This window comes from Equus przewalskii, chromosome 22, assembly GCF_037783145.1.
Source record: "Equus przewalskii isolate Varuska chromosome 22, EquPr2, whole genome shotgun sequence".
NCBI lineage: Eukaryota > Metazoa > Chordata > Mammalia > Perissodactyla > Equidae > Equus > Equus przewalskii.
In genome coordinates, this window is record NC_091852.1 from 7,633,513 (window position 1) to 7,658,469 (window position 24,957).

General features: G+C 41.5%; 1 protein-coding gene across 23 annotated transcripts in view; it reads left to right on the forward strand.

Moving 5' to 3' along the window:
- The window catches only part of FRMD3 (FERM domain containing 3), a 285,855-nt gene that overhangs the window by 166,706 nt on the left and 94,192 nt on the right, over nt 1-24,957 (forward strand). For 18 of the 23 annotated variants that reach the window (XM_070590805.1, XM_070590811.1, XM_070590803.1 and 15 more), the window contains 2 exons: nt 19,387-19,465; nt 24,147-24,244. In XM_070590805.1, the coding sequence (XP_070446906.1) occupies nt 19,387-19,465; nt 24,147-24,244 (177 nt within the window). Of the gene's footprint in view, nt 1-11,575; nt 11,683-19,386; nt 19,466-24,146; nt 24,245-24,957 lie in introns of those variants that run through there. The other 5 variants (XM_070590825.1, XM_070590814.1, XM_070590817.1 and 2 more) reach the window with 2 other exon arrangements.

The following is a 24,957-nucleotide window of genomic DNA, read 5'->3' on the forward strand; positions in this document are numbered from 1 at the left end:
AATAAATGTACAAGAAATGTGTGAGATCTATATAAATAAAACTCTGAGAGCCAGCCCTGATGACCTAGTGGTTAAAGTCCAGCATGCTCGGCTTCAGCAAACTGGGCTGAGTTCCTGGCTGTAGAACCACGTCACTCATCTGTCAGTAGCCATTCTGTGGTGGTGGCTCACATAGGAGAACTAGAAGGACTTACAACTAAAAGATACAACTATGTACTGGGGCTTTGGGGAGGGAAAAAAATGAGAAAAAAGAATATTGACAACAGACATTAGCTCAGAGTGAATCTTTCTCAGCCAAAAAAGAGGAAAAAGATTAGAAAAAAACCTCTGAAATTTTACTGTGGAGGTATTTAGAAAAGAGCTCAATAAAGGGAGACTTCTCGTTTTTCTGGTTAATATTGTTAATAAAAGCAGTTCTTCACAAATTAATACATACATTCAGATCAAAATTTCAGTGAGATTCTTTATAGCGTTTAACTAACTGATTCTAAGGCTCATTTGCAAAAGAAAGCGCTTAGGACTAGCCAATAAATATGTAAAAATGGACAATGATAAGTCCTTGTTCTATTAGGTAGCAATTCAAGGCCTTGTGATGGACACACATGGTGATTCCGGTGGACCCAGGAAAAGGAGAAGAATCAGTGGAACAGAAAAAAACAGTTCCAAACTGACCCATTATGATGGGAATATGGGTTATGATGAAGATTGTATTTCAGAGACAGAAAGGCAGATTATTCAAGGCATAATTTTTGGATCACTTTGCCACTTGGGAAAAAAAAGCTAAAGACATAACTTCTTGTATGAAAGTACTCCTAAATTCCAGATGAATTCAAAGGCCAATATATTTAACAATCTATAGAAGTTTTAGCTAAAAATTTAGGAGTATTTTTAACAGAACATTTGGTTTGTTCACTGAACAGAGCAGATTCTCAGTAAAGATTTGTTGAACGAATGACTATAAAATGAATTATAAACAAATTAAAACGCGAGCAAAATAATTGGAAGAATATTTTCCAAATATATAACATACTTGTTATATATATCAGTTGCAGAGGATGGAAAGTGGATACTGCAAACCCAAAGATCAACAACTCAATGAAAAGACACATTGAAGGAATAAAAATAAGTGGCCAACAAACTTATAAACAGATGCTCAAAATCATTAGTAACAAGGAAAATGCAAATTAAAACAAGATATTTTTGTTTATTATACTGAGAACATTGTAAGTGTTGATAATGTCCAGTTGATGAGGATGAGGGTGAAACTTCTGGGGGGAGTGTATAAGCTGGTACAGCCATTTGAGATGGAAATTTGGCTGTATCTTTCAAGATTAAAAGGCCTATGTTTCTTGATCCAACAAGGTCGTTTTTATGACTCTATCTAAAGCGAAGTTTATTTCAGCACAGGTGTGTATTATGCAAGGATGTCCATTGGAGCATTGTTTATAACTGGAAGCAATAAAAAGCCCAGCAATTTTGGCAAGGATAAATAAATTATGTGGAATACATGCAGTCATTAAAAGGAATTAGGCAGGCATATTATTGACGCTGAAAGACTTAGTGGATATATTCTAGAGTTAAAAAAGTTAGTAAAAATACCATATATATATGATCCATTTATATGAAAATAAATTATTTTATATGACTATATAAGTGCATAGAACAAAGACTATAACGATGCGAACTATCTGTGGTTACCTCTGGGGAAGGGAGTAGGGTGGAGGGAAGTGAGGATCTCACATTTTGTTATATCTTGTTATAGTTTACTCAGATCTTTTACAATGAGACTATTTCATATATCACTTGGTAATAAAAGAAGAGGAAATAAAAGGAGAGAAAGCTTTATGCAAAAATCAAGAAAGAAAGAGAAGGAAGGAATCAAAGCGCATTATGCACTGAGCGTGTACTGTAAAGATAGAGCCCTGGATGAAAGGAAGCCCGCTTACAAGTCTTTCACAGAAGCTCTCTGTTTCATCTTGCTTGCTGCCTGATTAGCCCAGCAGAGTAGTTAAGATCTTCTTATTCAATTTACCAGGCACTGTGCTCAGCCAAGCACCCTGAAGAGACAAGGGTGCTTGTACATGGCTTCTGCATGCAAATCAGAGTGGGAGGACCCCCAGCCTCTGCATCATACATGGCTTACTCAGCCATAAGAGCAACGTTGAGTCAAGTTGCTGGCTGATGTCTGTAGTGCTCCCTCCCTGAGGTTACAATGACTTTTCCTGGAATCCTGAGATGGCATATCTCTGATGGTGATATTTGTGAAACTCCATGTTTATGCGGCATTCCTTAGCATTCTGGTACCCCTTGGGTACTGCTTGCTCCAGTCCCCTCACAGCAGAATGATTTCGTCCGTGGGGAACAAATCTTCTGTAGCACAGAGAATGTACCAGGAGTGTAGATTTTGCTCTGGTGTAAGGAAGAGAAGGAGAGAAGCTGTAGGTCCCATGCCCATTCATCAGGCCAGTTTAGTGCCTGCCTCCCAATTCTTTTCTTCTTCCAATTACTCCCCTTGCTGAGTATATTAGTTTCCTTTAGCTGCCATAACCAACTAGCCACACTGGGTGGCTTAAAACAACAGAAATTTATTCTCTCACAGTTCTGAAGGTTAGATGTCTGAAGTCAAGGTGTCAGCAGGGCTTTGCTCCCTCTGACGGCTTTAGAGAAGAATTCTACCTTGCCTCTTCTAGCGCTTGGTGGTGTCCAGCCATCCTTGGCATTGTTTCATTGGCTTGTCACTGCATCATTCCAGTGTCTGCCTCCATCTTCACATCACCTTCTCCCTGTGTGTCTCTATGTCCGAGTCTCCCTCTCCTTTCTCTTATAAATACATCAGTCATTGGATTCAGCTACCACCCTAACCCAATATGACCTCATCCTAACTTAATGATTTACATCGACAAAGACCCTATTTCCACATAAGGTCACATTCTGATGTTCTGGGTGGGCAGGAATTTCTGGGGAACACCACCTTGCCCATTGCATGAGAGACCCCACTCAGATTGCCCACCCTTCAGTATTTCTGTTTGCTCCTTTATGATCTTCATGCTTCTGCTTCATGGCTCATTATTCCCCCTTCATGAGTGTGTTCTTTTTTGCTAAAGTTTCATCATATGCTTCTGACAGTAAAGCGTCACACATTTTACTTCTTTGAATACCTGTGTTGACAGTAATCCCATCTCTGACCTTTTGGGGCATCCTGTCCCATTGTCCTCATTCATATACTTGTCTAATCATGTCCCCAGTATTTAGTTTAGAATATTTCTTCACCTGGTCCATGGCTTAACACAAGGCTATGTGTCTAATCTGTTCGTAATAAATGCTTGTTAACTAGAATTGAAATGCTTCTTTTAGGGAGCAACTAACATGTTCTTTAAAAAAATCAAGACACACAGCTGAACAAAACTCATTATTTCATAAATCAAATAATTCTAAGTCCCCACCTACTGCGGCTTAGTATTGGCTGTTTTTGCTCTTTCCTGTTTTCTCCATTCCAATGCTTCTTTCCAGCTTTGTAAGCCGACTTCTCTTACTCTAGTATGAGGTCAGTATGTTTGGTAAGATATCTCGTTTTTTCCCAAGTTCAACTGTTTCATCAAAAATTTCCATGTTTGGGGGCCAGCTCTGTGGCCGAGTGGTTAAGTTCATGCGCTCCGCTGCAGCGGCCCAGGGTTCGGATCCTGGGCGCGGACATGGCACCGCTCGTCAGGCCACACTGAGGCAGCGTCCCACATCCCAGAACTAGAAGGAGCTGCAACTAAGATATACAACTGTGTGTGTGTTGGGGGGGGGGGGGGTTGGGGAGATAAAGCAGAAAAAAAAAAAAGATTGGCAACAGTTGTTAGCCCAGGTGCCAATCTTTAAAAAAAAAAAAAATTTCCGTGTTTGATCCTTCTCTCAGGAAGTCCAAATTTGTGACATCAGCAACATGGCAGAGTGAGGTACTCCCTTTGTCTCTCCTCTCTAAGTTACAACCAGTAGGACATCCATGGACCAACAAAGGACTCTTTCCACAGCACACCAGAACGCCTGAGAGATCCATATATCTATACATCTGAAGGTAGGTGGACTGGATCTTGTGGAGATGGTGGATCCAGGGGAGCAGTGATGGCAACTCCTGAGACCTGAAGCCCCAGGAACTGTGGTAATGCCTGTGAATGGAGATCCCAGGAACCCAGGCAGCCAGTGCTCCCAGGGGTGCCAGGAAACACTGTGGGGCCCATGACCGGAGACTCCAAGAACGGTAACAATGGTGTGATCCAGTCCCCTCCCCCTCCCATGGTGGCAGTGCCTTCAACACTGGCCCTCCCTGTAGTGAGGACTGCATCCAAGAGCCCAATACCCTCAGCAGCAGCAGTGATGCCCACAACCTGAGGTTCCATGAATCATGCTGGCACCTGAGACCAGAGGCTGCAGGAACTACAGCAGCACTTGTGATTCAGCTTCTCTCCCTCCCTCAGCAGTGACAGGTGATGCCTGTGATCTGTGGCTTCAGGAACTACAGTAGTACCTGTGACCAGCCTCCTCCCCTCCTTTGGTGGTGGCACCTCTGACACCAGCCCTTCCAGCAGCAGGCCTGCATCCAAGACCCTGGGAACTTGACAGCAGTGGCAGTGCCCCTAACCTGAGGTTCCAGGAACCTTGCTGGCAGTGCTCATGACTCAGGTACCACTGCCCTCATAGTGGTGGTGGAGTTGCCTATGACCCCAGCTCCCCTAGCTGTGGTGGTGACACCCATAAACCTGGAACCCCTGGCAGCAGTGGTTCCGGCACCCCGAGGAAACCCGGGAGCAGTAGCACCAGAGCCTGCGGAGAGCCAAGTAACAACAACAATGGAGCCGACAGCCCTGGTCCCCCCAGCTGCAGTAACACCTGCAGCTTTGGCCCCCTCACCCATAGCAGTGGCACCTGTAGAGCCAACAAATCCGGATGAGGTGGAGGTGTCTGTGACCCAGGCTCATGCCCAACTCTCCCCCTCCCTCCACTGCAGTGGGGGAACCTGTGACCCAGGTGACCCCAGAAGCAACAGAGGTGCTCGCCAGCCCAGTGACCTTAATGGTGACACTTCTGACTGTAGCAACATTGTAAGAAACAAGGTACGAACAACTTCAGAGGTACAAGCAGCTCAACAAGGGCACTGACACCTCTGGCAGAGGCATTGGAGGGTGGAAAGTGCAAGCTCTCATACAGAACCAGAAGCAGCTCTGAATCAGAGTAAACAAAGCCTTACCCAAATAAGAAGGGTGTTTGCTACCAAAATGTGGCAGAGGAACGACTCATCAAGCACTATGAAAAACTACAGTAACACAATATCACAAAAAGAAAATGACAACTCTCCAGAAATAAAACTTGAAGTCATGGAAGATTGCATCTAACTGTTAGAGAGAATTCAAATTAGCTGTCATAAAGAAACTCAGTGAGCTACAAGAAAAGTCAGTTCAGTGAGCTCAGGAATAAAATTAATGAACAGAAGGAGTATTTCACCAAAAAGATTGAAACTCTAGAAAAAAACAAATAGAAATTCTGGAGCTGAAGAATACAAAAATGAGATGAAGAATAAATTAGAAAGCATTGGAAATAGAGCAGACCATATGGGAGAGAGAATTAGTGAGCTTGAAGATAGGAATCCAAAAATGATTCAGATGGAAGAGAAGAAAGAACTAAGATTTTCTAAAAATGTAGAAATTCTATGAGAAATGTCTGACTCAATTAGGAAAAACAACATAAAAATAATGGGTATCCCAGAAGGAGAAGAAAGAGAGGGAGCAGAGAGTTTATTTAAAGAAATCATAGCTGAGAACTTCCCAAACCCAGGGAAGACACTGAATATACAAGTACGTGAAGCTAATAGAACCCCAAATTGTCTCACACCAAAAGACCTTTTCCAAGGCACATTATATTAAAACTGTCAAAAGTCAATGACAAAGAATATTTAGGACAGCTAGAGAGAAAATAATAACCTATTCAGGAACGTCCATTAGGCTATCAGCAAATTTCTCAGCAGAAACCCTGCAGGCCAGGAGAGAGTGGAATGATATATTCAAAATATTGAAAGATAAAAACTGTCAGCCAAGAATACTTTATCCAGCAAAGTTATCTTTCAAATATAAAGATGAAATAAAGGCTTTCCCAGATAAACAAAAGCTGAGGGAGTTTATCATCACTAGACCTGCCTTACAAGAAATCTTGGAAAAAGCTCTTCTACATGAAACAAAAAGATGCAAAGGTATACAAAGCTTTAAGCAAGGTGATAAATAGATAGAATCAGAAAATTGGAACTTGGGACAGTCCTGGTGGCCTAGTGGTTAAGTTCAGTGCACTCTGCTTTGGCAGCCTGGGCTCAGTTCCTGGGCACAGACCTACACCACTCGTCTGTCAGTGGCCATGCTGTGATGGTGGCTCATGTAAAAAAATAGGAGGACTGGCAGCAGACGTTAGCTCAGGGTGAATCTTCCTCTGCAACAAAAAAGAAGAAGAAGCAGCAGAAAGAAAATTGCAACTCCATAGCAGAATAGTTTAGAAAAAATTATAGCATAAATCCTAAAGGAAAGAAATCATTAAAAAAAACTGTAATCACTTCAATTTGGTAACAAACTTACAGTACAAAAAAGGCTAGCTTGTGACAATAAAAACATAGAAGTGGAAAAAGAAAAGGACAGAACCTGTATTGGCTAAAGGAGATAAGAGGCTATCAGCAGAAAAAGGACTATCTAATCTATGAGATCTTTTTCACAAACTTCATGGTAACAACAAAACAAAAATTCAGAGCAGAGTCACAAAACTTTAAAAAAAGAGGAAACTGAGAAACACATCACAGAAAACCACCAAACTGAAATGGCAGAAAGAAATACAAGGAAAAAGAAACAATGGAAATATAGAACAATGGAAAACAAAATATAAAATGTCAGTATTAAGACCTCGTATATCAATAATCACTCTAAATGTAAATGGATTGAATTCACGAATCAAAAGACACAGAGTGGCTGGATGGATTAAAAAACAAGACCCAACAATATGCTGGCTCCAGGGGACCCATTTCAGTGCTAAAGACAAACATATCTTCAAAATGAAAGGATGGAAGATGATACTCCAAGCAAATAGCAACCAAAAGAAAGTGTGTGTAGCTATACTTACATCAGACAAAATAGACATAAAACCAAAAAAGCTAACAGGGGATGAAGAGGGACATTAGTCTGTTAAGAAGACATAGTTTTATTAATATTTATGCACCTAACATAGGAGCTCCAAATTATATAAAGCAACAATTAACAGACCAAAAGAAGAAATTGATAGCAACACAATAATAGTAGGGGACTAATACCCCACTTACATCAATGGATAGATCATCCAGACAGAGAGTCAACAAGGAAACCTTGGCCTTAAATGAAACACTAGAACAGATGGACTTAATAGATATATAGAGAACATTTCATCCAAAAGCAGTGGAATACACATTCTTCTTAAGTGCAAATGGCACATTCTCAAAGATAGATCATATGTTGGGAAACAAAACAATTCTCAGTAAACTTAAGAAGATTGAAATCTTATCAAGCGTCTTTTTCAACCACAATGGCTTGAAATTAGAAATAAATTACAAGAAGAAAGCTGGAAAGTCACAAATATGTGGAGACTGAACAACATGTATTAAACAACTATTGGATCAATGAAGAGATCAAAAGAGAAACTAAAAAATACCTCGAGACAAATGAAAATGAAAACACAACGTATGAAAACTTATGGGATGCAGCAAAAGTGGTTCTGAGAGGGAAGTTTATAACAATATAGGTCCACCTAAGGAAGCAAGAAAAATCTCAAATAAACAATCTAACACTACACCTAAAAGAACTAGAAAAGCCAAATGAAGCCCAAAGTCAGTAAAAGGGAGGAAATAATAAAAATCAGAGCAGAAGTAAATGAAATAGAGACTGAAAGACAATATAAAAGACCAATGAAACTAAAAGCTGGTTCTTTGAAAAGATAAAATTGGCAAACCCTTAGCTAGACTAACTAAGAAATAAAGAGAAAAGTCTAAATGAATAAAATCAGAAATGAAAGAGGAGAAATTACAATGGATACCACAGAAATAGAAAGGATTATAAGAGAACACTATAAAAAGCTATATGGCAACAAATTGGATAACCTAGAAGAAATGGATAAATTCGTAGAATCATGTGATCTCCAAAAAATGAATAAAGAAGAAATAGAGAATCTGAATAGAATATTCACTAGTAAAAAGATTAAAACAATAATAAAAAACCTTCCAAAAAACAAAAGTCCAGGACTAGATGACTTCTCTGGTGAATTCTACCAAACATTCAAAGAAGAAGATTTAGTACCTATCCTTCTCAAACTCCTCCAAAAAATCGAAGAGGATGGGACAATTTCTAACTTATTTTATGATTTTGACATTACCCTGATACCAAAAGGAGACAAGGACAACACAAAAAAGGAAAATTACAGGCCATTATTGCTGAAAAATATAGATGTAGAAATCCTCAACAAAATATTAGCAAATTGAATATGGCAAGACATTAAAAGGATCATACACTACGATCAAGTGGGATTTATTACCATATGCAAGCATGGTTCAACATCCACAAATTAATAAATGTGATTCACCACATTAACAAAATGAAGAAAAAAACCCACATGATCATCTCATAGGATGCCAAGAAATCATTCATTTATGCTAAGATTCAGCATCCATTTATGATAAAAACTCTGAATAAAAATCTCTGGGTATAGAACGAAAGTACCTCAAGATAATAAAGGTCATATATGACAAACCCACAGCCAATATCTTACTTAAGAGTGAAAAACTAAAAAGTATCCATCTAAAAACAGGACCAACACAAGGATGCACACTCTTACCACTTTTATTCAACACACTATTTGAAGTTCCAGCCAGAACAATTAGGCAAGAAAAAGAAATGAAATGTATCCAAATTGGAAAGGAAGAAATAAAACTGTCACTGTTTGCAGATGCATAATTTTATATATATAGAAAATCCTAAAGAATTCACAAAAAAACTATTAGAAATAATGAATACAGTAAAGTTTCAGGGTACAAAATCAACATGCAAAAGTCAGTTGCATTTCTATACACTAACAACGAACTAGCAGAAAGAGAAATCAAGAATACAATCCCAATTACAATCGCAACAAAAAGAATAAAATACCTAGGAATAAATTTAACCATGGAGATGAAAGACCAGAATACTGAAAACTATAAGACATTATTGAAAGAAATTCAAGAAGACATAAAGAAATCTAAGAATCTGGAAAGATATTCTGTACTTATGGATTGGAAGAATTAACATAGTTAAAATGTCCATATTACCTAAAGCCATCTACAGATTCAGTGCAAGCTCAATTGGAATCCCAATGACATTTTTCATGGAAATAGAGCAAAGAATCCTAAAATTTATACAGAACAACAAAATACCCCAAATAGCCAAATCAATCCTAAGAAAAAAGGCAAAGGTGGAGATATCACACTCCCTGGTTTCAAAATGTACTACAAAGTTATAGTAATCAAAACAGCATGAAAAACAGATACACAAGTCAATGGAACAGAATTGAGAGTCCAGAAATAAACTCACACATCTATGGACAGCTGATTTTCAACAAAGGAGCCAAGAAGATACAATGGAGAAAGGAAAGTCTCTTCAATAGTTGGTGTTGGGAAAACTGGACAGCCACACGCAAAAGAATGGAAGTAGACCATCATCTGACACCATGCACAAAAATCAACTCAAAATGGATTAAAGATTTGAATGTAAGACCTGAAACCATACAACTCCTAGAAGAAAACAGAGGCAGTACACTCTTTGACATCGGTCTTAGCAATATTTTTTTTGGATATGCCTACTCAGGCAAGGGAAACAAAAGAAAATATAAACAAATGGGACTACATAAAACTAAAAGCTTCTGCACAGCAAAGGAAACTATCAACAAAACGAAAAGACAACCTACAGTTTGGAGAAGATATTTGCAAATCGTATATCCCATAAGGCATTAATATCCAAAATATGTAAGGAACTCATACAACTCAACAACAAAACAACAAAGAATCCGATCAAAACATGGACAGAGGATCTGAACAGACATTTTTTCCAAAGAAGATATGCAGATGTTCAACAGACGCATGAAAAGATGTTCAACATCACTAATTATTAGGGAAATGCAAATAAAAACTACAATGAGATATTGCCTCATGCCTGTCTCAATGGCTATTATTAAAAAGACAAGAAGTAAGTGTTGGAGAGGATTTGGAGAAAAGAGAACCCTCATACACTGCTGATCAGAATGTAAATTGGTGTGGCCACTATGGAAAACAGTATGGAGATTCCTCAAAAAATTAAAAATAGAAATGTCATATTATCCAACTATCCCACTACTGGGTATTTATCCAAAGAATATGAAAATATTAATTTGAAAAGATATATGCACTCCTATATTCATTGCAGCATTGTTCACTATAGCCAAGACTTGGAAGCAATCTAAGTCCCCATCAATGGATGAATGGATAAAGAATACCCACACACACACGCGTAATGGAATACTGCTCAGCCATAAAAAAGATGAAATCTTGTCATTTGTTACAACATGGATGGACCTTGAGGGTATTATGCTAAGCTAAATAAGTCAGACGAAGAAAGAAAAATACCATATGATTTCACTCATATGTGGAAGATAAACAAACACATAGATACAGAGAACAGATTAGTTGTTACCAGAAGGGAAGGGGTCGGGAGAGGGAGTAAAGGGTAAAGTGGCATATTTGTACAGTGATGCATGGAAACTAGACTTTTGGTGGTGAACATGATGTAGTCTATACAGAATTCAAAATATAACAATGTACACCTTGGGGCTGGCCCCATGGCATAGTGGTTAAGTTCAGTGCATTCCACTTTGGGGACCTGGGATTGTGGGTTCAGATCCCAGGCATGGACCTACAGCACTCATCAGCCATGATGTGATGGCGACCTACATATAGTGGAAGATTGGCACAGATGTTAGCTCAGGGCTACTCTTCCTCAAGCAAAATACAAGGAGGATTGGCAACAATGTTAGCTCAGAGCTAATCTTCCTTAGCAATAATAATAATAATAATAATAATAATAATAATAATAATGCCTGAAATTTATATAATGTTATAAACCAACGTGACCTCAATAAAAAATTAAATAAATAATTTTATAAAAGAAAACCCATGCAGTTCGAGTCTATAAATGGTTTTCACATTGTGTTCTTTATTTCCCCATATGGAAGAAATAATGGTAACAAATAAAACTTGATTTTATAGTGTTGAATTCTGAATGATGCATGCATTTGATAAGCCGCAGATTTATAGTTTTTAACCTTATCCTTATGGTATGGTTGGTGGCGACATTGATGTCATTTTGATCAGGTACGATGGTGGATATTTGTGCTTCAGGGAGGACCCGACACTCCTCCTTGTGGGAGGGAGGGGATGTGGCAGGAGTAGTAGAGAAAGCAGAAAGCAAAGGAGCAGAAGCCTTTATATCACTGAGGAGGTACTTCCCGGGGCTTCCTTCCTCCTTCAGGAACACCCACCTTGTTTCGTAGTGGGCCACATGATGCAAAACTACATGTGTGTTGGCAGCATAAATGTCTGAAGGAGAACCACGATGGGCCGAGAGATTCTGTGCCTGATACGTGAGTACTGGAGGGGATTCAAACGTGGGTAGGAAAGCTTATTCCTGTCTGTTTCACTTTGGTTGGAAATCCTCTATAATACCTCATTTTTGGATGCAATTTTATGGTGTAAAATCTCAGTTACAGAAATAATTGAATTTGGCTATTGTAATTATGATTATTACTAGTTGATTTACACCTACCAACATGACTCCAAGGGGGCAGTTAGTTACACAACACCTGCAGCAAGCAGGCACCTGGAACTCTTGCCTTCAGTTTCCTGTACTTACGTTAACTTTTGTGGCTGAAATTCTCAGGTCACTGCACCCTGGGCTCAGGCAGCAAAGCTCTTCAGTAGAACCAGGACTGCCAGATATCTCTTCATGTGTGCACCTGTTGCTTGCCTATTTCATCCCTGCTCCTTCCTGAGAAATGACAGTTCCCCTCTCACCCTTTGAACCAAGATGTAGGGCTGGGTCAAGTTGAAGGGTTTTACCTCAACCACATCAGTTTCTTCTTCGGCCTCTAGAGTGATAGCTCCTGTGGGTTGGGTACTTAGGTCTCAGGCAGTCTGCGGAGTGCTTTGCATCAGTGACTCATTTCATCCGCATCGAGGTCTCTGTCAGGAATCAGTAAACCCCGGCCCCTGGGCCAAACCTGGACCCCCATCTGTTTTCATAGGACCTTCATGCTGGGAATAGGTTTTATTTTTCACCCAGCGTTATTGAGTTATAATTGACAAATAAATTTGTAAGGTATTTAAAGTGATGATTTGATATATGCATACATTGTGAAAGGATTCCCCATTGACTTAATCAACACATCTGTCACCTCACAATTTACCTTTTTTTTTTTTTTTTTGGTGAGAACATTATTCTACTCTCATAGCAAATTTCAATTATACAGTGTTATCAACTATAGTCACCAAGTTATGCATTAAGTACTCAGAGCTTATTTATCTTATCTTAAAATGTAAAGTTTATACTCTTTTACCAACCTCTCCCTATTTCCCCCACCCCCCAGCCCCTGGCACCCACTTTTCTACTCTGTTTCTAAGAGTTTTACCTTTTTTTTAGATTCCACACTGATCCCATGCAGTGTTTCTCTTTCTCTGTCTAGCTTATTTCACTTAGTATAATGCCCTCCAGATTCATCCATGTTGTCCCAGGTGACAGCATTACTTCTTTTCATGGGTAAATAATATTCCATTGTGTATATATACCACATTTTCTTTACCCATTCATCTGTCAGTGAACACTTAGGTTGTTTCTGTACCTTGACTACTGAATAATGCTGCTATGATCATGGGGGTACAGATGTGTCTTCAAGATAATGATATTGTTTCCTTTGGATATATCATATTTTTAGATGATTGATTAAAAGAAAAGCAAAACAATATTTTGTGACACACAAAATTTTTATGAAATTCAGATTGTAGTGTTTCAGTGGAACACAGCCATGCCCATTTGTTTCCATCTTGTCTGGGTTCCCTCACATTACAACAGCCAAGTGGAGTAGATGAGACAGAGACCTTGAGGCCACAAAGTCGAAAATATTCACTCTCTGGCCCTGTACCGAGGAAGTTTGCTGATGTCTCCTCTAGGTGGTTAGTTCCATTATTATCCCCATTTCACAGAGGAGGAAATGGAGGCTGAGTTTTAAGTTTGGTCATAACAATTTGTCCAGATGGTGAACCTGAGATCAGAAGTGTTGGACACAAAGTCGCTGTCAGAGCTTCTCCTGAAGGACAGGAGGCAGAGAATTCTGAACACAAGTATTTGTGAGGCAGCTGCTCAGCGCTGCGGTATCCCGTAAGAGAGTTGTTAGAGTGTGACCTCGCTCAGGACGTGCATGTGTGGGCGCCTGCATGTGCTATTAAAGCTTAAGAGAGAACTGCCCCAGGAGGAGGAGGAAGTGAATATGATAAAAGCCCATCTCTGCTCTGGAAGCAGAGGCAACACAGTGCCAGGAGCATCTTGGAGGCTGCTGGTTGTCATCAAGTAGAAGAGTGATGGAGGGATAGTCACTGCTGTTGATGAGGATGATGGTGGCAGTTGTCGTTGAATGATGACAATAGTTTCCACCTAGAATAGAGCAGTTCTCTGTGGCTGGCTCATTTAAACATATCCCAAGAGTTACAGTTTGTTGAATGAATGGGTAATGCTCTGCCCTATTGGTGCTCAAGTGTCATTTTGCACATGTGCAGGAAGAGTTTGTGCTCCTGAGCTGTTTCATCATCGACTGCGACACAGATGGATTCTCAGCGTCACTATGCATGATGTGTGCATAACGAAGAAGTGGGAGTGTGCTCCTGTTGTCACTCTAAAGCCCCCTCCTCCTTTGGAAAAACATGGGAAGGACACTGTTCATTTAGCTTGGAATAAGAAGGTCTCAGTTGTGCTGAAAGGAACTGGAGCTCCTGATGCCTGTTTGGGGTCCTCATATTTCCACAGAATTAGTGGTCCTTTCTGCAATGCTAAACCCTTTGCAGTATTTCTTCCGAGTCTGAAAGTCTGACAAATTGGTCACACTTTTTTTTCAATGGAGTCCCAGAGGAGGGAGACATAAGAGAGGCAAATTCTAAGTACAGAAATTGCCCTAACATCTGCCAGAGCTACTGGCTCTAGGCCCCAACTGCTGTTCAAAGGAATTTGGGGAAATTTTTCATAGCTGTCAGCCAGAATGTATATGAGAAAGATCTTAACTTTATATATATATATATATATATATTCCTGAAATTGTGCTTTTTTCTTTTCCTATTATTCTTTGTGATGATTGGAGAAAGACTTCTGCATTCTAAGAAAAGCTACTAAGTCATGTTTCTCAAAAAAAGCCTATTTGTTTTACAAAAATTTCAGGACAGTTATTGGTTAAAAATAGAAAGTCTTTTTTTTTAATTTTCACCCAGAAGCCTGCTCAACTAATTGTTTCGTATCCCATCCCCATTTCTGGGCAAGGTCTCAAAGTGGAGATGAGGAAGTCTGTCTCTGCTTTGCAAACAGCTGTTCCTCTCCTGATGTTCTCACTGTTAACAAACTACCAAAGTGATAATACTCCTGGATCTGCTGATGCAAGAAGGGGCCACTGAGCTGCCCCATGGAGCCACTTGACTGGCAGGGGGCAGGGTTGTGAGAGGAGCCCTACTGTTCTCAGTGCAAGTACATGCTCCTGGCATTTGGAAAGCGGATCTTTGCATTTTCTCCTTCTCTGCTACTCAGTGGTGTTCTCATTTCTAGCACTTACATGGCTGAGTCAATGCTTTCCAGCTGTCAACTTGAGTTGAGTTCAGTCTTCTCCATCTCCTCCTCCCATTGCCAACTCGTTCTTTCCTCCTCTTCTGATGGGAGTGTCTGTCCCAACAAAACAAAAGCTCACATTTAGGTACTGTGCCCTGTACACGTGCCAAAAACCCAATGGATCAGTCCAAACAGCCCTGGGAGGTAGCTGTGGCCCCTGGTGATGTCCCCTCTTCCAGAGGGAGAAACAGAGAAGCTAGGTGGCTTGCTCACTGTTGAAAGTCCCCTTCAGAATTTGGACACTCGTCCTATGGGGGATTTGGGGTTCCCACCATCCCAGGTACCCCTGACACTGATGCTGAAGCCTTAGTACCAGAGTAGAGATGGAACACAACATCTTCCCCTGTGGGATGACCATTTGCCTGGTCTGGTAAAGACACACAGTGGCTGTTCATGATGACACCATGCCAGGTGCTTCCTGCTCCCCAGATAGCTCCTTCCTCAGACATTTCCAACTCTGATTCTGATCCAAATGGCTGTCCCAGAAAAGAGTCATCCTTTACTTCTTCCCCCTTTCCCTGTAGCTTGAGAACAGGAAGACATGGAAGCTGGAATGTCAGAGACACTTAGCTGCTTGGAGAAGGGGACAGAGTCATCCCCACAAGGGGATTTCCGACCCTGGACATAACCCAGGGAGTAAATGCCAGCTGCCAGGTTGAACCTGGGAAGGCTCGTTTTCAGCTGGTGTGGACACATGCTAATGCTCCAAAGCAGAGCTTTTGACCCCAAACCAAGTGCCAGCACATTTAAGGATGACTTTTCCCCATCCTCTTGTTTAATGACTTAAAAGTTTAAATGATTGTCTTTCTCCCCTGGTTTGGTTTTCCAGAAGGTGGGAAAGAGAATTGTACTTACCTTTGTGGACTTGGTTATAGGGAAGATGAGACAAGGAAAAGAGCTGGGTGGTCTTCTCTCACCCCTTAAATCCTTTCTGCCTTATTCTTCTCCACTCCATCAGGACCTTCTAATGTCCTACATACTTCACTTGTTTATTTTGAATTTAGACCTGTTTACACATGAGAATGTGTCCTCCACAAAGACAGAATTTTTGTGGGTTTACAGCTGCTATTATTTGTACATCTAAACCTGTGCCTGGTACCCAGTAGGTGCACAATAAGTATTTGTTGATTGAATTAATTGATCCTTTCACTAGAAGTAGCTGTTCTAACCAATCCCAGAGTCCCTGAATTTGTTCTCTATAGGACCAGAGGTTTTCAGAATATAAATCCTAGAAATTGCTGTCGTGATTCAGACTGTGGACCAGTATTTGATGGGATGAATGTGATGGCAGGGCCTGGCTGTTCTCCTTGACATCTGCCTCAAAGGTTGGGATCATCATTCCTTCATTCATTCAACCAGACAGGCAGAGAGTCAATCTTTTGTCAATAATTAGCTCTGAGGATAAAATGCTGAACAAGACATAGAGGTCCATATCCTCATAAATCTTGCCATGCAGAACTAGATCAGCATTTTGGGGGAAAATTATTTATCTTTTCAGCCTATTCCAATCCTGTGATGAAGCATTCTGTAGCTTTACTACTTGCTTTATAATGAAATTGTGCATCCAGAGCCTTAGGTGAGCTCTTCAAGGAGAAGCGTGCTGCCACAGTGGACTCTTCAGACCCAGAGGATGGGGTCGAGCTTCTTGTCGGCACAGGTCTCTGGTGCTACTTGTGGTTCACTATGTCAGAAACATGTGACACTTTTAACTTATAGGGAAATAATTTTTCTTCAATTGGTGACATGGTGTCAAGGATTCTGGATCAATATGAGAGAAAGACACAGTAGGGGTGTTTATGATGGTAGAAGAAAAAGGATAGAAAATTTCAGACTTGAAATGTGCCTTCTCCTGTTTTTCCTCCTGCTGACTCTCCTCCCTTCTCTGATAAGGGATATAGTGGTGAGTGCGTCACTAGTACTGCGTATTAATTTCTTCCATGGTCACATCTCAGGAAGTGGAGGGAGATGTCAGGAACTTAGTGACTTTTTCTGTATGACTTAGTGATGGCACATATGAAAAGAATCCAGAGTGTTGGTCTATTGTAAACTCAGGGTGAATCAACACTGAGATGAGATGATGGGGAACAACAATTATGTCCACAATGAGGCTGGTGGTGGTCCCCTCGCCTGAGTGGATGTGGCAGCCTCTGGGGCCCTGTGCTGGAGGAAATACAGAGTAGACAAGAATATACCCAGGGTGAGTACACTCAAAACTGTCCCATATGAGGAGCAGTTAAAAGAACCGGGGACGTTTGTTTTATTGAAGACTCAGAAGGACCATAAGGGCTGTCTTCAAATGATGGAAGGGCTTTCCATGTGGGAGAAACATCAGAACATTCTGGAGCCTCAGGTCTTGGCACACGGATGACTGGGTGGAAGGACTTCCTACAGTCAGGGGTAGTCAAAGATGGCTGCCTGGGGAGCTGCCTCTGAGCATCACTCACTGCCTGATCCCCTAGGAAGAGTGTGAGTCCTGATCTGTAGCCAATGAGCTCGGATTCCTCCTGAAGCCAGCCTAGGGTGCGGTAAGCAGATATGCTGACCAGGTCGAAGAGAAAATGATAGCTCTCGTTTGAGACCATCTTTTGTGATTCTCCTTTCCCCAATTTGCCTTCAGTCAGCTTTATTCTTCTGCTCCCTTTAAAATATCTTCCCATACCTGTTGACCTAACAATTCAAATTTTGGGAGTCTGTATTACAGAAATGAAATGTAAGTGTTTAATGATTTATATATCTTCTTTTGCGCATATCAAATACATAGAATTATATATAATTATGTATTATACTTATGTATAATAGAATTGTTTGAATTGATAAAATGTGGAAAAAACCTGGATGATTATTAAAGGGAAGAGTGGAGTGAATTCTAGTGTATCCATGGTATGAACTCTTATGCAGCTATTATAGACAATGAGTTAGATCTCCGTCTACCATCCTAGAGGTGTGGACAGAATGTAGATTTAAGTGAGAAACATAAGAGAAACATATAAATTATGACCTCATTTTGTGAGAATAAATTACAAGAAACAATCCCTCACCTACGCAATCATGTTGGCATGCTTTTGTGTAAGGATGGCGAGCAGTGGAAGAATAGAGAGGGAGTTGTGAACAGTGTTGGAGAGTTGGGGGTGGGGCAGGAACCTGAGGGACAAAAGGGGTAGGAATAAAGACAAGCAGAGTGGAAGGATGGCTCCTGCATCTGTCTGTCTGTCATCTGTCTATCTATCATCTATCTATCTATCTACCATCTTCATTGGTTGTGCTTAAACATGTATTAATTTTGAGGACTTTAATAAAAGATAGAAAGAAGAAAGGAAAGAAAGACAAAAGAAAAATTCCTTTTCTCTTTTATCTTATTTCCATTTTTTTGCTCTGTTGCTCTTGCAAAAAGTGTCTCAACCTTTCTATTTAGGACGACTCAGAGGTATTATAATAAACTGTTAGTTTTAATCTTTTAAAGGTAATGACAAACAAATTAAAATAAATCTTGGAGGTGTGTAAAGATAAAATATTTTGAATCAAAACTGAATTCCTAGATAATCATGAAAGATGAATGACTTGAGAATCATCTATATTTTTCTTCACCATTTCTTTGCTGTACAGGAGGTGTCCATTTTTTTTACTACACTGTGTGCATTTAGTAGGTTGATATTGCAAGTCAACAGTGGTCTTATAATTAAAGGTGTTAGAAATCCTATTAGAATTAGAAGTGTTCTAATTCTAAAAGGTGTTAGAATCTCATGAGTTGGTCATCGAGTTCCAGATATTTGAAACAATTAAAACATTCCAGAATCATCAACCTCAACCAGAATTTCAGTCTGCATAGTGCTATCTTGATTTAGACAAATCAAAAAGTTATAAAAGTGTTTATTTTCTTACAAGTGACTGCCTCATAGACAGATCCTACTTTGTATATTTTAGTATTATCTGTGCATGGCTGCCTACATTTTTAAAAATCTCAATTTTAGTTCAAAGGCACCATCAATTTGGGAAAACTAGTCATGTGCAGTGACATTATTCCACCTCACAGGCTAAAAAATATTCCACTAGACAAAAAACCTGAATGGTGCTTGTGGGCAATTTATCTGTCATGGGAGGGTGGGGGAAGAATTGGAAGAGAAAATGTTATTGAAACTGTGACCTGGCGGGAATGAAGGAAGGAAGGGAGCTGTGAGGTGGGAAGCTGTACTCACTGACTAGAGGGCCTGTGTCCCTCATTGGCTCTGGGCGTCCTGTCCACCATTTTCTTTGAGTCTTGTTGTCGCTGTTGCTTTGTTTTCTTGGGCATGACATCTGCTTCTCCTGGCAGGTCACCCTCTCCCCTGCCCCAGCCCAGGCAGTGTGTGGGCTTCATGCTGACTTGCCTATGTGTGTGTGACTCCATGGTCTTTTGCTGCTTTTCTCATGCCTTTTCTTTATGACGTTTCAGCTCATCCACCATACACCATGTGCTTTAGAGTGAAATTCTACCCACACGAACCCTTGAAGATTAAAGAAGAGCTCACCAGGTATTTCCCGTTTGTTTGTGTGTTTAACGTGCCCCTCTGCCCAGCCAGGGCCTCCAAGTCTCACAGGCCAGACGAGCTCCTGCCTAGGGCCGAGCATCGCAGTGAAGCAGGCGTCCACTCAGCATTCAGGCTTGCAGGGTTTCTCTTGCACTTAATTGTTTTGGGATTTTTCAAACAGTTGTCATCGGGAGTGTAATTAACTGTACAAGAAAGCAGTGGTTATGAGGAGGAGGTCCTCTCTGAAAATGTCTGACAGTGGGATGCTAAAAATAAACAGAAAGCGACTCCCTAGGATATGGGCGAATTCCTAGCTAGTGCAGCCCTAGGGCCTGTCTTTTGGGTCTAAGTTTCTCTGGGGGAGAAAAGATCCCCTGATAGAATGGACTGTTTGTCATCCGCCTTTCTCTTGCTAAGTGACCCACTGTAGGAGGGCCAGCTTCCCTCTACCTGTAGACTCAACTCTCACCATTTTCCAGTCCTCGGGCCTCCTCCCTTCTCCTCTCCCTCTGCTGGGCCCATGTTCAGTCCACTTTCTGGGGGGTTTGTTTCCGTGAACAGCCTCGGCCAGTGCAGCTGAGCAGGGTCCTGGGAGGGCCACTGCAATGGCTGGAGAAGCTTCCATGTGTGCTTAGTTCTTGACGAGGCTCCGATCAGGCGACGGCGAAGATCACTGGGCATAGTCCTCTCTCAGAATACTCTGCATGGGTCTGAATGCCGCAGAGAAGCAAATGCAGTTTGCTCTGATCGTCACTTGCAGGGAGTCATGTTGGGTTCTGGGATATTTTGCTTTCTTGTTATCCACGAGCATCCGGTAAAGCTTGACCTTAGTGGCACTGAGGTGACGTTGGAAGGGAGCACATGGCTCGGTTCTCTACTATTAATTTGTGTGCAGACGTTTAGTGAGCTGGTGCTTGGGGGCGGGGGCAGGGTGTGTGTGTGGAAGGAGGGACACGTAGATGGTGGACATCAGGACTGGTGTTGGTATTTTGCAATCTGGCCAGCTTGTTTTATTTAATTGATGTAAAATTCACATAAAATAAATTAATTTCAAAGTGTACAATTCAGTGGCATTAAGCACATGCACAGTGTTAGGCAACCATCCCCACTATCTAGTTCCAGAACATTTTCTCATCACCCCAAAAAGATAACCCAAAGAGACCCTGTTCTGTTTATTTCATATAAATGGAATCATACAATATGTGGCTTTGGCCTGCTTTAGGCTTGACAAATTTATTCATTTATTTCATAAATTTTTCGTCAGTTCCTACTATCTGCACAGCCCAGGGGGCGGGGGCTGTATGAGCGACAAAAAGAAAAAGAGAGAGATTTGTCCTGCCCTCCGGGTGCTGACAGTGTGATTAGGAAGGTCAAATCAAATCCAGACTAATGCCAGGCATTATTTTGTCAGGTCCCCAAACGGCTCACTTTTCTCATTTGTTCCTCTAAAATCTTGTCTGGAGGATAAAAATTGAATATGTGTCACAATATAAATTAAAGATGGATCTTTTATTGTCGAGAGAGTCTCGTTTGAAGGAGTATGAAGTTTTAGTTAGTAACCCTGGTTAAACACCTGTCAATTAAATTTGCTACCATTTCCTGCATTTGACTGAATCGCTAAGGTATGAATAGTGGAAAATTGCAAACGTTTTTATGTCTCCTAAGGCAATGAAGACAATGCCGTGTCCTTGCACAGGTAGAAATAGACTTTTCTTATTCAACACAGTCCTTAGAATTCAAAACGAATCTAGAATCTGCGGAATGTCCCTCGTACTTACGGTTTGAACCCTATCTTGAAAATGTTTAGTTTTTCTGTTTCATAAATTGTTATTTATTGTAAGATTAATCTGAAGTCTAAGAAGAATTTAATATATGAGAAATTAAGACCACATTCATGACCATGCTCAGGGGTAAAGAAACATTGAGAAAAGGCAGGTTTAAAAGAAGAAAACACCAAAAATACTCACAAAAAAGGATATTTGAAATCACCTTTCATGCTTTCTTTATCTGTCCTTTCAAGCAGTCATCTTACAGTTCTTTGGATTTCTATGGCTTTTGTAAATGCTGTGTAAAATTGAATGTAATCTACATACGTTGATTTTAATTTTTTTGGTAAGAGCCATCTTTGAGTTCCTAGTAGGTAGAGCAGTAGCATTAATGGTGGCACAGTAGTGTAGGCCCCTGGTTCTCTTGTGCTTCTGCTCCTTACTCCTTGTATGCAGAAGTGATACCAAAGCATGATGCGTTATTTATTTATTTAATTTGGTGGCTATTCTATTCAAAAATGAACATCTGGACATGAAGCCATTTGTAAGGCTCAGTGGATTATGCTGAATCCAGAATGACCCACAGTCATCTCTAGTGACCACTGATATGAGCAGGGACCCGAGCTCAGATGTTGTGAAACCTGATTTTCTTTTCTCAGGAAGCTTTCATCAAACTTGATTTCTGAGTTATGGGATTAGAGCCCAAACTTCTCGTTCATCGTAAATAGTTATTTGAATCTATTTTTCCCTACTAGACTCATCAAAGAGTGGAAAGGAATGCTTTTATGTTCAATGCATACATTCAGCAAGCATAAAAGAAACCCGGTGGCCTTTGGCCTGAGTGGTTTACAGTCTTTAAAAAAGAAAAGATTCGATCATTTCAAGTGTTTGTATCACACTGATATTCTGAATGGTCTAGGGCCACGGTCCTCAAAGCAAGGTCCCCCGACCCACAGCATCAGCATCCCCTGGGAACTTGGCCCCTGCCCTATAACTGGGATGGGCCCAGCAATCTGTGTTTTCATATGCCCTCCAGGAAATTTTAAAGCATGTCAAAATTTGAGAACCACTACTCTAAGGCAATTGGATTTTCAAGAGTATTAGTTTTGGGGGGCAGATTGTACAGTGTACACTTCAGTGGGTTTAGTATTTTCACAAAGTTCTACCACCATCACCAGGGTCTAATTCCAGAACATTTTTATCACCCCAGTAGGAAACCCAGTGCCCAAGTGGTCATTCCCTGTTCTCCCCTCCCCCAGCCCCTGGTAGCCACTAATCTACTTTATGTTTCTATAAATTATCTTTTCTGGTCATTTTATACAAATGGAATCATACAATATGTGGTATTTTATGTCTGGCTTCTTTTCACATAGCTTAATGTTTTAAAGATTCATCCATTTTGTAGCATCTATCAGTATTTCATACGTCTTTATGGCTGAATAATATTCCACTGTATGAATATACCACTTTCTTTTATCCATTTATCAGCTGGGCATTTGGGATGTTTCCACCGTTTAGCTACTAAGAATAATTCTGCTGTGGACATTTGTGCACGAGCTTTTGTCAGGACCCAGATTCTGATTTATTTGGATCTGGGGTAGGGTCCATTAGTGTTGGTACTTTTCAGAAACTCCCCCAGGTGGTTCTAATGTGCAGTCAGGGCTGAGAACCTTTGGTTTAGAACCTTATTATTCAAAGTGTGGTCCTGGGCCTGCAGCACAGCATCGCCAGGGAGCTTATTATAAATGTGGGCTCTCATGCCCACCCAGACCCACTGAGCCAGAACCCACATTCTAACAAGATGTGCAGGTCACTCATGTGCTCAGTGAAGTGTGGGAGGCACTGGTTTAGGGAGCTGCTCTGGTCCTTCTCTACCAAGTGTGATGTTGTCCCTCTGCTCAAATGCACACCAAACTCCAGATATGAAATTTGTTAGTGACTGCCTTTATCCCCTGCACACAATTCCATACAAAGTTGGGGACAGAGAGTATCATCTGAGCCTCCACCATGTCCCCAATGCCCATCACAGGGCATGTGTAAAGCAGGTGAGATAAAGATTCATCAAATGAGCCCCTGAACCCTGCAGGGTGTCCAGTGTGCTTTAGGTGAACCAGCGCCCAGAGAGGGCAAGCTCCAGCGCCCTGGGGTGGCAGTGCCTATGTGATCTCAGCATGTTAATCACACTCTCTGGATGAGGTTTTGCACGTGGCTCCTCACAGGCTGAGTGAAGATCAGATTATTTCAGCACTAGAGGTGGTGACTGGGACCAATTGAGTCGTGTCCCCTCCCCAACCAGTGCTCTCCATCCTGACCCCGACCCCCTCAGCCTGCCCATTTCACTCATTATCAGGTCTGCCTGGTTCTGTGGGCATCTGAGTTTGCCATCCCTGGAGAGGGGAGAGGATGTTAAACAGATGACAGCTCTAGCTGTGAAGACACTGGCTTCTGGCCACATAACCAAGTCTTTCTGACATTGACTAATGCAAGTCTCTCTGACCCCGAGACTGGTCCCCATCTGACTGAGTCCCTTTCCTGACTCTCCATTTCACACAGAGCCTGGGCAGCATGTACTTGAGGTGCGGGTGGTGGTGACAGTGGCTGTGGTTGTCATCATGTGGGAGTTCCTGCCAGGGACAGTGGCTTCTGGGCCCTGTGGCTTTCCTTGGTCCTTCTCCCATCTCTTTGGAAAGGGCTAGCCACCAGCTTTGGAAGCTGCCGCAGACACTTCAGATTTTCTGGATTCTGAGGGCCCCTCTCAGGCTCCTCTGCTTGCCCTCCGAGGGGCTTGGCATGTCTCGGCCACTCCTCGGAGCTGGGTAGGGCTCTGGGGACCCAGGTGGATAGGCACGAACAAACCTTCCTCTTCTTCCAGGCCTCAGCCAAAACTGAGGGCGACTCTTTCCCCTTTTGTATTGCAGGTACCTCCTCTTCCTGCAAATTAAAAGAGATATTTTCCACGGCCGACTGCTCTGCTCCTTTTCAGATGCTGCCTACCTGGGTGCCTGTATCGTTCAAGGTGAGTGTGGCCGCAGCTGCCCACCCCACCATTGCACTGGACTGTAGAGCTCTGGCTGTTCAGCCTCCCTCCTGCCTGACCTGTGCCCATCCTGCCCGTGTCCATCATTTGAGGCCAGGCAGGGCTGGGGACTTAGCAGCAGAGCCCTACTCACCTTCCCTCTGAAGCCAGTGGGGTCCTGGGGAAGGCTGAGCTGGGATGGTCACAGGGGCCTCTGCAAGAGCAAGGGGGCCTCAAGGCCCCGTGGTGGAGCTCAGAGTCTCTCTTTCAAATGGGATGGAATGTGTGACTTTATAAGAAGCTCTGAGGGGATGTGGGGTGTTCTGTGCTCTGAGCTCCAGCCACCAGCTGTGGACCTAATGGGTATATTGATGAGGGAAAGTATGTCCAGGGAGATAGGTGTCAAACAGGTGTCATTTCAGACATTTGAAATGAAGTGTCAAAGCATTTATATATATATATATATATATATATATATATATATATATATATATATATTCATAGGTGAGGTATATGTACATATGTGTACATGGGCACTGTGTTTCATTCTTCAGCTTTTCTAGCCACGCAGCATGGCGAGGAGAGCACCAGGTCACAGTCTGTTGTATCTCGGTTTGAAGCTTACTTCTCATTTCCTGGAGATTTCACACCAGACAAATTATCTAAGCTCCTAGGTTTCAGTTTCTTCATATGTTAAATAGGTGATCCTTCCT